The 13,256-nt window shown below is 39.9% G+C and overlaps 1 protein-coding gene across 1 annotated transcript in view; it reads left to right on the forward strand.

Annotated features, from left to right (window-relative positions):
• The window catches only part of Pard3b (par-3 family cell polarity regulator beta), a 986,886-nt gene that overhangs the window by 581,213 nt on the left and 392,417 nt on the right, over nucleotides 1-13,256 (forward strand). The window contains 1 exon segment of the mRNA XM_032901196.1: nucleotides 6,397-6,496. Coding sequence (XP_032757087.1) covers nucleotides 6,397-6,496 — 100 coding nt within the window.

Below are 13,256 nucleotides of genomic sequence, written 5' to 3' on the forward strand. Positions count from 1 at the left end.
CAGTGGAGATAATAGACATTATACCATCAATCCTGTATTTTGAGACATTTAGGATGCTATCAAACTATAACGACACAGGAACGAGTCCCGAACTCTGATGGTATTATATCAGGATGGGCTTGTAAATCTGAGATTGCTTGAGCATTAAACTATTTCTTTTGAATAAGATGCTGAGGGAGGTTTGGAATTCCTCTTAAAATTTTCCATTTTAAGTACTTGCTGTGTTGTGTATTAGATACTGTGTTAAGCAATTTACATTCAAATTCAAAGAGGTCCATACTATTAGCCTCATTTTACAGGTGAAGAAACGGAAGACCTGTGAAAATAAATCATTTATCTAAGACTATGCATATCTGATACACTCAGAGCCGGATTCAATTCCTGTCCCTGGCTTTTGTTCATCTCAGCAACGGCAAAGGCCGTGCCTTGTATCTGTCCCTTGGAACCATTCAAGTCTTTGTATCTGATCCTAAGAATGCCTATGAAATGCAGACTTTTCCTTGTAGCCAGATAAAAAGAAACATTCAGTATATATTGGCTTACCTTAAGTAAATTATGAGTTCTTTACAGTTCTTAGACTTGCAATTCCACTATCATCAACGCAGGGCAGAAACCAAATTTCTCTACAGAACACAGGAGCATCCTTATAACTTCGTGTTGTATCTGCACTGAAAATAGTGTTTTGAGTACAAGGGACCACAGATAATCTCTGGGAATACTTTTGCATAGTCTCTTCCTTCTAATACATAAATTTGGATAGAATATCTTTCATTCCAATGAAAGAAAAATGACAGCAAACAAATAAACAAAATTATGAATCAGCAACATGCCAGATTCCTGCCTCATTTCCAACCCAGATTTTCCAAGTTAGCATGAAAATCCCAGCTATTTTCTGACCTTGTCCATGTGTCCAAGAGAATTTCTGGTAATGCCCACTATGGAGTCATGTGATACGCCAAGACAATAATGGACTGTGACTGGTAAGCTTCCTAGATAAACCACTGTTTACTTGAAGAAGTAAAGCCTATCTTATTGTGAGGTCCCTGTATGTTTGTACTACATCACCAGATTGCCAGAGTTTGGCTTCTCATAGAAGGCATGGACTGATTCCACTTTCAGCTAGAGACTGGGCAATAGGCTTTCTCTTCATGTAAGCCAACTGACTTAGAGAGTTCATGAACATTCTAGAATTAAAATAGCACCTTGCTACTTTTATGATGTTCGCTGCCTCTCTTTAAGTATTAACGTTTTGCACTTTGAGAAATTCCAAGAGGCCCTGAGTATCTGAGCCAGGGAAGGTTCTAAATGCCATGGGGACTTGTGAGCTGTGACATTGGCCATACCAGAACTAATTTGAGGGCCTCTTTTAGCAGAACAAGATTAACTTGACAAAAAAGAGAAGTTGGGCTAGTCAAAACATTACTTTTCCTCTTTCCCCTTTCCCTTTCTTTGTATGTTTAGGACTCCAGTGTTGATATACTGTATTCTGTCCACTCTTGTAATAACAGTACAAACTACCCACAGTTGCTCAGGATTTTATTCTTTTCTCCTCAACTGTTGCGTAGAAAAGGATTCTTTAGAATAACATTTGTAAAATGACAACACCAGAAAATTTCACATTTGTGTTAGAAAATTGTGAGCCAAGCCTCCTGTGGAAGGAAGCAGAAGTGCTTTAGGACAGCAACAAGGGCAGAGGCCCTGTCCCCAGGGCTTTCTGTAAGCTACTTAGGCATCTGAATAGCCATAGGTGCACCTATGTTTCCTGGAGACACATGCTGGTGGGTGGGGCCTCAGCACAATCTACCTCTACCTCTAGTTGTGGCCTTTCTCTCTGAGCTCTCTTTGCCTTTCCCCTCTCGACCTGCGTTGTCTCCAAGCTCAGCACAGGTGACAGCTAGTCACCCATTGCCCAAATCCTTCCAGTCACCCACTAAGTTAGCCCTTTCCTCCCTACCTCAAATCAGACATTTTCATTTTGTGCCCTGTCCCACTATATCCTTATTCCTTGGAGGGTTCCAAAGAAGTAATACAATTCCCCCATTTTTTATCCTTGTTGGAGCCAGAGTGGGTCCATCACTCTGTAGCAGAAGGCACTCTGCAGCGTTGATGGGAAATGGAATTTTCTTTCTCAGTTTGACTAATGTGGATTGAAGTGTTTATGGTGTCAAACACTACCAGGAAAGCAGAGATGTGTACAATACTGCAACACTATCACTGTCTTCAAGAGGAGTTTAAGGCTGGGCCTGGATGGAGATGGCATAGCCACTAAAATCATTGACTGCTCTTCCAGAGGACCTTGATTCAATTTCCAGCACCCATATAGCAGGTTACAACTGTCTATATATCCAATTCTTTGGGATATGAACCCTCTTCTGACTTCCTAGGACACAGGTATAAATTCATCTATAAACAAATCAACAAATTTAAATAAAAAATAAAAATAAAAATAAGAAAAAAAAATAGTCTTAGGAAGGATCATCAGACTACACTTTGCCATTGTAGTACAACTGTTGTTTTGATGTGCAAATAAATGAGTATGGGTATTTTCAACAAAACTTATTTAAAGGCCAAATTGTGGTCTAATTTCACACCAGGGCCATAGCTTTCTTACCCTATTTAAACTCATTATTTATTTTATCCATCGTTCAACTGTTTTTGACTTATGGACTCTACAAGACAAAAAACCAAAATACAGTAATTAAAGGACACCACTTAAGCCAACAATAATTTAGTAACAAATAGATACATTGTCAGCATTCACAAGTTGTATCTGTATGTGTATGTATCAAGAGTGTGCCTCTTCCAGTCAATAAAGTTCAGAAATATTATTGGTATGAGATTAAAATTCTTCACTTGCATACCTAATACAAAACTTAACAGAGATGTCAGGGTCAAGAGAACAAAGTCCATACAGGGTCTGAGTATGTTGCACACAGAGTCGACCAATGTGATATTTGCCTCTTCTCCTCTCACTACAGTAAAAAATAGAGCTGGGACCTAAGAGTACAGTAAAAGATAAAGTAACGGATATAACAAGAGTCCAAAGAACCCGAGAAGAGGCTTCAGAACAGACAATGGAGAAGACACAATAGAAGTTACTTTCAGTCTGGTTAGAAAGATGTTTATGGATAGATTATAACTTAATAGGTCAATAAATAACTGTCTCTGCAAAAATAGAATGTGATAGATGTGGTACACAACTTGTTTTATGCTACTACTAATGCAGAAACCTAAACATTAGTGGATAAAGACAGACATCATAGACTATGGCAGCTTAGTGGAAGAAGAATGCTCTGTGTTGTGATTAGGGTGCAGACAGAGACTAACTCTAGTTACCTGGCACGGACTTTTGGGAGATATTTGGGGGACATGCGAGTAGGGTGGACCCAAGCTGTATATACTCAAAACCTCTGAAACAGGCAATGACATTCACCATAGCAACTTACATCCCATTTGCAAGAATGAGTCTGGGACACAGAGGGATGGGAAATAGTGCACAGATATTTGCCAAGCAAACATGATTCCCATGTTAATAAAAGCAGTTGGAACCTAGGTGACAGCAAGGGCTTCATAGAGGAGGTGGAATTTCAAATGAGCCTGGACACAGGGTAAGACTCTTACAGATAAGACAGATGATCCAATCATGATCGGCTAAGAAAGGTAAGTCCAGGACTGCACTCAGGACACAGCATTTGATCTTGCACAGCTAAGATAAAGGAGATGAAGTAGCTGCTAAGGGTATAGACTTTTATTTTGTAAAGTTAATAAGAACTAACAAGTTAGTCGATTATATCTGTTAACCACCCACATGGAGATGAACTAAGAGACTACAGATAAAAATAGCCAGACCTGTAGAAGAGAGGACTCGGTGTGCCCTGGTCCTATTTATAGGATAGACTTTCCACCTTGTGTCTGCAAGCAACATTCTCTGCCTGCCTGCCTGCCTGCCTGCCTGCCCGTCTGTCTGTCTGTCTGTCTGCCGCCATCATTCCCAGTGGTGGAGGTCTAGGGAACAGGGTTGGCCACCTTTGCTTACCCTGTTTTGTTACTCCAGACACCTACCTGGTGGCCAGGTTCCCTGTTTCCACCCTCATTCCTAGGAGCATGTCAGCTCTGCTTCCAACCCCTCCATTCCAGGCTATTTCCTGGAGCAGAGTTGGATCAATCCCTTGTTGGATATATTTGGCAGAATTTTCTACAGAACCAGAACAAACAGTAATATTTTTAGACAGACAGACAGACAGACAAATGATAGATAGATAGATAGATAGATAGATAGATAGATAGATAGATAGAGATAGATAATAAGGAACTGCCTAACATTATTGTGAAGACTGACAAACCACAAGATCTTCTGGATGAATCACCAAGCCGAGACCTGGCAGAACTGTGCACTGTACTAGTCTGAATCTGATGAGGAGAACTAGTAAATCTAATTCTCATCCATAGGCTACCAGGCCTGAAAGCCTATTCAGGAAAGGTGTGGTATGTTCTACACAGGCCTTCAAGATGGTGTAAGAACCATGGGCCAAGGCTGGAGAGATCATTCAGCAGCGAAGATCCTTTGTCATGTTTGAACAGAACCCAGGTTTGATTCTCAGACCCATGTGGTGGTTCAAAACCATCCACAATTTCATTTCCGAGATGTCCAACACCTTCTGACCTCCAGGCATCAGGCATGCATGTGATACGCAACTATACACACAGGCAAAATCCACTCACCATAAAGCAAAGCAATCTTAACAAAACCTCCTTGAGACTCACATGTCACAGAAATGACGATCTGCAGGACTTAGTTTACTGATCGGAGAGTTTAGCTCATTCGGGCAAGCCTTAAAACGTCCAGAGGGCCATGCACATGCCACCTGCCTGACAAATACACAGGTGCTCTTGCAACGTACAATTCTTGAGAACAGGAAAGTTTTTCTCTTCTTCTAACCTTCAGGGGAAAATCAGGCCCACAGTATATTAAATACCTTACCTCATTAGGTAAGCAGTGGGATTTTCCTTTTATAGCATGATAATAGTTTATATGTTAACATAGCACTTTATTTGTAGGAGTCACCACGCTGCCTGGTTTAGTCTGCCTGCTCTTCCATCACAGGCCGTGCTTTCCATTTTATATTGCTTGTTTGTTGGTGTTGTTGTCGTTGTTTGTTTTTGTTCTTGTTTTGTTTGTTGATTGTTTTTGAAGCAGAGTTTCTGGCTGTTCTGGGCTCTTGGTGTACACCAGGATGACCAAGCTCTCTGAGATGCTTTGCTTCTGTCTCCCAAGTACTTGGATTAGAGGGATGTGCATGTGTGTGTGTGTATGTGTGTGTGTGTGTGTGTGTGTGTGTGTGTGTGTGTGTGTGTGTGTGTGCCTCTTTATGTTGTCATTTTATTTTGATTTGTGGTGCTTGATGTGGGAGACAGGATTTTGTGCATGTTAGGCAAAGGCTCTTCCGCTCATCTCCATTTCCACCACAGGGAAGGTAGTCAGAACATCATTTTCTATATTTAAAGTTTGAGAATTGGAGGAGTTGGGTAATGGTCTCAGATTCACAGGGCAGTAGGAGCCAAGTACAGAAAAAAAGGGAAGTCCCACTGCAAACAGAAACAAAACAATAACCCAAAAGAACAAACAAACAGAATAGCATAAAACCTTTGTTCTCACAGAACATTCTACAGTCTTTTCATCCACAGTAAATTTTGTTAGTGTATTAAAGGAAAAAGTGTTCAGAATGAACAATATGATTAGTGACTCGCACAGTCTGCCTCACAGGGTTCCTCAGAACTCACTTTTATTGGTAATAGTAATGGTCAGGGAACATGTCATTTCCCCACTACCAAATAGCCTGTAGAAGAATGCCACATCTTATCAAGTAGAAAAACCCATATTCACACTCCCGTCCTTTGCTTCCAAGGCCTCCCTAAGGTAGAGAAAGAAAAATCGGATCTTTCTCCCCTGCTTTGTCTAAACACTGAACAGTATCCCGGGTCTCAAGACAGTTTCTTCAGTACTTTTTCCCACTTGGGTAAATGCCTAAATTATAACTCAGAGTATTTATTATAGAGCCACACTTTCAAAAATACTAAGGTATAAAAGATATGCTTTATGAGTCTCCTCCAAGCCAGGGATATTGGTAAGCACTGGACTTTCCCAGGTAACAAAAGGTGATGGAGCTGTGTAGTTTTATCTGCCATGGTGGCCAGTGAGTGGGTCCCCCACATAGATGCCCGTTAGGAAGCACAGGCGATCTCAGCTAGGCAGCATTCATGTGACCCCTTCCATTCCAGGTAAAGGCCTATTGATTTCAGAGTTGGTTTATGTGTGAGAGATGGACTGAAATACAAGTAAGCCCGGCTCCTTCTCCCTCCGGTTTACTACAGCTTCATTCGTTCCTTGTTTTATAGACCTATTGCTTCCCAGTGATGGGTGGGCCGAGAATGAAGTACCGCCGTCCCCGCCACCACATCCCAGTCTGGAATGGGGCCTTGAAGACTTCAGTCACAGGTATCGATAAAATGATATATCATAAATGTTCCCTGTTATAGTTTTTCTGGGAAAACTCAGCAACCTTATTTTAACTCTATTTCTTTGCAGAATAGAAATCTTATAGTCTCCATTTTTCCTCCCCAGTGAAAGATTTTTGTGACTAAGAGTTTGCCATTGCTCATAACTGGCTTCCTGGAATTTTTTTAATATAATTAACATCAGTAAGAAAATAGCTTGTTTTTATTTTATAAGTTTGAAGACAAGAGTAGCAGAAATCAAAAATGACAACAACAACAACAACACCCAAAAACCAAAAAGGAAAAAAGAAACAAAAAAAAAAAACCCGTACATAGGAAGGTGCAAAGTAAAACCCAGGAAACATAAAGTCTCAGGTTTTCTTTTTTCTTTACTTTGTAATTGGCAAACCCGAAAGGAATTTTAAAAATAGATGCTCCAAGAAAGTTAATGGAACCTAAAAATTAAAGCAGCACCATATATAATCTAAAATATTGAAAAGGGTACCCAATATTATAGCCACTCTGTAATAGAAACTAGAAAATCAATAACTTTTAGACTCACACAAGCACAAGAGCAGAAGATTTACTAAGCATACATACTATTTAACTAGGGGAATTCATAGATTTTGTTCTTCTGATGAGTTTTAAAAATCATTAAATTGTCTCTTTGCTATTTTCTGTATTTATTATGGCCGTTAAAAAACTGTGTATTTTATTCCATTCTGTTTCCCATGATAACCCTGTGAAATTTCTTCATTTTTCTTACAGCAACACTGGTGTCACTTCTATTATGCTTTTTAATACAATGGGCTAAAAATAAGACTACACAAGAGTGTAGCCAACTATCAGAGGAAAGCATGCCTATGTCGAACTACTCCGAGTTTTAGACTTTGAAATCAGTTATTTTTCTCAAAGCAGTATCATGAACATTGGGAATCACAGTGTGCTAGACCAGCACTGGTAGGGATTTTTTAAAAGAACATAGAACATACTTAGTTCATTCTCTGCAGTGTCTGTCTTGATCTTGAATCCAAAATGAGTTTGATGAGGTACCAGTTCAATATTCTCAGAGGTTTCATTCACTCTACTTTACAATTCCTTCTGTGAACGCCACACAATTCCATCGAGGTAGCACAAAGATGAAGTCAGTAGAAAGTAGATTGGCAAAAACCTAAGCAAAGCCAACATTGCTGGATGTATCCCTGGACCTGACCTTGAACCACAGAGCCACAGTAATAAAATAAAAACAAAACAAAGAAACAAAACAAACAAGTTGATGTTTATACCAAAACAAACACAGCTGCCAAAGGGAGAAAGGACACCAAAATAAACCCACAAATCCATGGCCAGCTAATTTTGACAAGTGCATTGAGAAGATACACTAAAGAAGAGTCTATTCAGCAAATGGTGCTGGGAAAATGGAAAATCCAAGAAGAATGAATTTAGATCTGCAAAACTCTCTCACCCTTCTCAAAAGTCAATGTGAAACAGTTCAAAGGCCTTACTTTAAAGCTTGAGACACTCGGACTGCCAGAGGAAAGCATAGAGAACTCGCTTGAAGTTATGACGCTGGCAAGCACCTTTTGAACAGGACTCCAACAGCTCAGAAAATAGTCCCAAGAGTTGACAAATGGGAATGCTTAGCAATAAAAGTTTTGGAACCCTAAGGGAAACTGTCTGCAGAGAGAACAGACAGCCTATGGAATGGAGAGGCTCTCAGTCAGCTCTGTCCCAGATAGCCTATGATCTGAGGAATACATTGATATCTAGAATACATAAAGATGTGCAAAAATTAAGGACTAAAAGCATACAGTTGCCTAATCAATATTAGGCATTGAAATGAACAGACCATATCAAAAGAAACACAGGTAGGCAATAAATAATTCTTAAATGTTCAATATTCTTTGCAACCAGGAAAAATGTAAACTAAAGCCTACTGAGATTCTCTCTCACCTGGGTCAATGTGAGAAAACAAATGACAGCAAGTGACTGCAGGGCTGTGGGCATGAGAAACCCCTGTCCACTACTGGAGAAATACACTAGCACAGCCATTTCAGAACGCAGTGTCACAGATGGAATCCACTAAAGAAAACTACAACCAATCTAAATGCAGAGTTATTGTAGAGCCCAGACCCAATGGACACATCTACAAAAGAACTCATGCAGTTAACACTCAGGGGACCCTGTGGAAGAGGGGCAGGAGGATTGTAAGAGCCAGAGGGTCAGGGAGTCTGCTGCAAGATTCTGTCTCCAGTAATATCAAAAGCTACATCCAGAAAGTCTCACCAACATGGCCGCCAAAGCATGAGCTGGACAAGGATGACATCAGTGATGAAGAAAACATCCAAAAGCCTCCAACCCTACCCAAAAGCAACTGAGGAAAGCCAGGACTGGGAGAAGTGGTCTTTCCTAGGGAGGAGCACACCAATTGGTTGTGCAGTGCCAACCAGTCGGCCTTGAAAACACACATACAAGTACATTATATGGACTCAACAGGCTATATGTAGGAATATATATGTGTGTGGATAAATGCATGCAAAACCAATTAGTGAAAAAAAATGAGACCATGGATTTGAAGGAGAGTGGGAAGTGGTATGTGAGTGGGTTTGGAGAGAGGAAAGAGAAAGGAGAAATTATGTAATTAATTTGTAATTTCAAAAATTAAGAAAATGCATTAAAAAACTTCATAGAACCACAAAGATTATGATAGAAAAATAAAATTTGAACTATCATCTGACCCAGCAATACCAATCCTGGCCATATACCTAAAGAATTCCGTTCCGTTACAGAGCTGCTTGCAAATCCATCTGTATTGCTATACTATTCACAATAGCGATGGAAGGGAACTAACCTGGGCGGCCATCTACAAGAACATAGATAATGAAGTCATGAGAAAAACTGACTCCTTGTAGGCTAATAAAAAAAAAACCAAACGATTTTTAAATTAAAGAAAAAAATTATTTTTCTCTTAAGAAGATAAGACACATAGTTAATTAGGACAGAGATCAGTACAAAAGTGCCCTGGGAGCCCTGAAGACTGAACCCCAACTCTGTCTGCAGGATGAAGGAAGGTTACATCAGAGAAAGAGTGGTTTCATGGGAAATGAAGGGGCCCATGAAGCAGAACAGAAGAAGAAAGGCCTTGTGGGAGAGGAAAGAATACTGTGTTCAATGTAGCTGAAACTTCACTATCTGGAGGAAGAATCCATAGCATGGTCTGCCATGTTCCGAGCACCTTGCTTCTCTGGTAAGCACTGGAGAAGCATTGGATGTCTCAACACCAGGGATGAGTGTCAAACCCTGAGCAATTTCATGTGTGGATGGGGAAGCTATGGCCCATGGGACTTGTTAGACTCGAGGGTAGAAAGATCTAAGAGAAAGGAGAAATTATATGGAAGGAAAGGACAGAGACATTTCTGAGATGGATAAAACAAATCTTAATGCTTTGCAGCTCTCTCCCCCCTCCTGGGAACCTGTGACCTGTGCCATCCTGCAAGCTGTTGTGTTGCCTAGGTGACCAACAGCAGTGGGATTTGGATGTGTGAGGGAGGACTGGAAGGGAGCCAGGGAAGGTGAGCAGGGAAGGCTGCCCCCTCGCCCAACACCTTTCAAATCAAACATGGAAAAGCTCTCCACAAGGGGAATGTGTGCTTTCAGAGGTCAAATCTTCTTTTATACAAGAAAAGCTCTCTTGTATATAGAGGGAAAGTAGATTTGATTAGATTTAATGCCTATTCTTTAAAACAAGTGGAATCAGAACTTACTTATGTTATATCAATAATAATCACATAAAAGTTTAAAATTTGTATGAATAAAAACAAAATATATGGGAAATGTGTTTTTTGCTGTGAAATCTCAATACGCAATGAAAGCCAAACAGTAACAGAGTGTGTTGAATATCTGCACAGGCTCGCTTTTGTCGACTGACACAAGCTAGAGTTATTTAAAAGGAGAGACTGCCAATTCAGAAAATGCCACCATGAGACTGGCCTGTAGACAAGGCTATGGAGACATTTTCTTGATATGAGAAGGCACAGAGGTGGGTGAGGCTACAGGTGTTCCTAGGTGCTATAAGAAATCAGACTGAAGCCAGGGGGAGCAGGTCAGTGAGCAGCACCCCTCCCCTGTCTCTGTATCAGCTCCTCGGAAGATAGACTATATGCTGCAAAATTCAATAAACGCTTTCTTTTCTCCCCAAGTTGTTTTTGGTCACATGTTTTTATCACAGCAATAGAAACTAACTAAGATAATATTGTGAGCAATTTATACGACATTTGGTCATTCCTTCATTATTCATATTCTCTCAGCCATATCCCCTGACACAAGGCACAGATCACACGATGCTGCAAATAATCTTCCTGGCCAGTCTTCCAAAGCTTCATGCTTGTCCTTTACTTTCAGACAGTTGTCCTTAAGCATACACCCCTGCTTGGTCTTTCGTCTTCCGGGTCTGTCGCCGTTTTCAGGACAGAGGCGCGTGTTTCTTGCTGCTCTTACTTCTTCATTATGCGGCATAATTTGACAAGAGTATCTTTTCTATTTCAGAGATTCCTGGTTGTTCATGCTGAAAACATGGCTTTATCTAGGACATGTCTTTGGCCTGCTGTCAGCTTCCAGCTTCCCAAAGCCTCCACTGCAGCCCACTCAGCCATGAGCACATGCTAACGTCCCTCAAAATTAAAATATGTCATATTTTATTCTTAATCATTGTGTCACCCTGACTTCAGATGCTTTCGATGTGTAACATAAAGTTGCAAACGATTCAACCCATCTAACTTACATGGCTAAAATATTTTCATAATAACTGATTCAATACTACACTTATTACTCCAGCGAGCTAGCTGCTCTAACACTATCGTGTCTTGCATTACCCTCATGTCTTGCCTTAAGTCTCTGCAGGTCTGACTTTAGCTTTCCTTTGCATTATTTGCAGTTTGTAAGATGGCAATAGGGATCCTTCTAATGAACATTTTCAAACTGCATTTGCACACATTCGAAATAATGGTAACAGATGTATATAGCATCAAATTAATGGATGTAATCAGACATATGTACATACGGGTAAATGATTTGCAACATTCATATGTACAGTACAGCTTTCATTTATCCTATTCTCCTCAATTATATCCTAATATTTTTATAGAAATAGATTTGTTTTGATTGAGCAGATCATAACTTGATACCTGATCATATGTCACCCCCACTCTTTTTGTAGAATAGTGATAGGTAAGAATGATTATTTCCCAAAAAGTTTAGAGGCTTTGAGCTTTTATGTTTGTAATGCCAATCACTGAAATGATAATCTAGAGGCTGAAATAGATTAACCAACTCATCAGTTGGGTAGATCCCCATAGTCTGTTATGAGCAGAGTGCTGTAAATGCAGTGAAATCTTTGTTTTGAAGGGGAATATTCATAATGGCCATAAACATCTTCCCTGAAAGCCATCATTAAAATATACAGCATCATCTTTGGTCTGCTACTTGGGTTTCATTTCATTCATCACAACCTATACTCTGTTAGAGCAAAAGCAAACCTAAAATGCAAGTTACTTAGGAAACTGACCAGACCTTCAATTTAGAAGGAAAAGACTTGAATATCTATGGATTCAGCCCAGTATTTTAATCCATGCTGTGGTTCAGGTCCAGGCTTTGCTCTTGAGCAGCTGTGTGACCTAGGATCAGTCTCCTCCGAGCCTCAGACCTAAGAGATGGATGACCCCTAATTCCTTCTGCCTCGTGTTTGAATCTGTGAAGATCATATGTCCCACTGACATTAAAGCTGCGGCATTGTACAAGATCAAACCATAAACTCTTGTGTGCAAATAAAGGATGAATAACATGTGTAAAGGCACATGCTACCACAGCACCGAAGCACAAGGTAGCTCTTGATCTCAGTGGCATCTCTGAATCCCGAAAAATTATAAGGAGAGACTGGAATATTTGCATTTGACAATGCTGGCATCAGTAACACTAAGTAAGTCATGGATTCTTGGGCACAGTTGGCATTCTCTGGCATCACTGGACATGTGTATAGCACTTGAAGGCTTTCTCCATTGACAGTGTACCCAGATACCAAGAAAGAAACCCCAAGAACCTGTGTAACAAAGAGTAAACTCAAATTTTCTACATAGTTTTCATAGAAATGAGTATACTGTTTGCATTGGAGAGAATAATGAGCCCTCATTTTGTAACCACCTTGACCCACAGAAATGGAGCTTAATAACATTAAAATGTGACAAACATTAAATTCTTACTGTGTGTGGTAGGCACTATTCTCACTATTTTACATATCTGAATTTGTTTCAACTTTTACAATGGCCTTAACAGAGTGTTTCTCTTACTGCACATTTTATAGATGAGGAAACTGAAGCCTAAGGGTGGACAATATGATTATGCTTCTTTTATAAAAGGACATTGTGGTATAACAACTTGCCTGAGTCACACATATAGCAAGTAGCAGTCAGGTTGTAAACTGGTCCATTGTGTTCTATGGCCCTGACTCTTGCATAATGTACTATGGTACCTATCAGTAGACATCTATTTCTACCCACTGGGTTATAATAGTGTAGGCTAATTTATTTGATCATCAGGATTGCTATTTCACAATAATGACAGGGATATTCCTGTTAAATATCAATACAGTTTTTAAAAAGTTAAACTTGGCTTCTGTATTTAGTTTAAAAAAATGGGATTGTTCTCTGCCTTTTTAGAGGAATCCTCATTCAAGATTAAGGTTGTTTTTGCTGTTGTTTAAAATGCCA

Source organism: Rattus rattus, chromosome 4, assembly GCF_011064425.1.
Source record: "Rattus rattus isolate New Zealand chromosome 4, Rrattus_CSIRO_v1, whole genome shotgun sequence".
Classification (NCBI taxonomy): domain Eukaryota; kingdom Metazoa; phylum Chordata; class Mammalia; order Rodentia; family Muridae; genus Rattus; species Rattus rattus.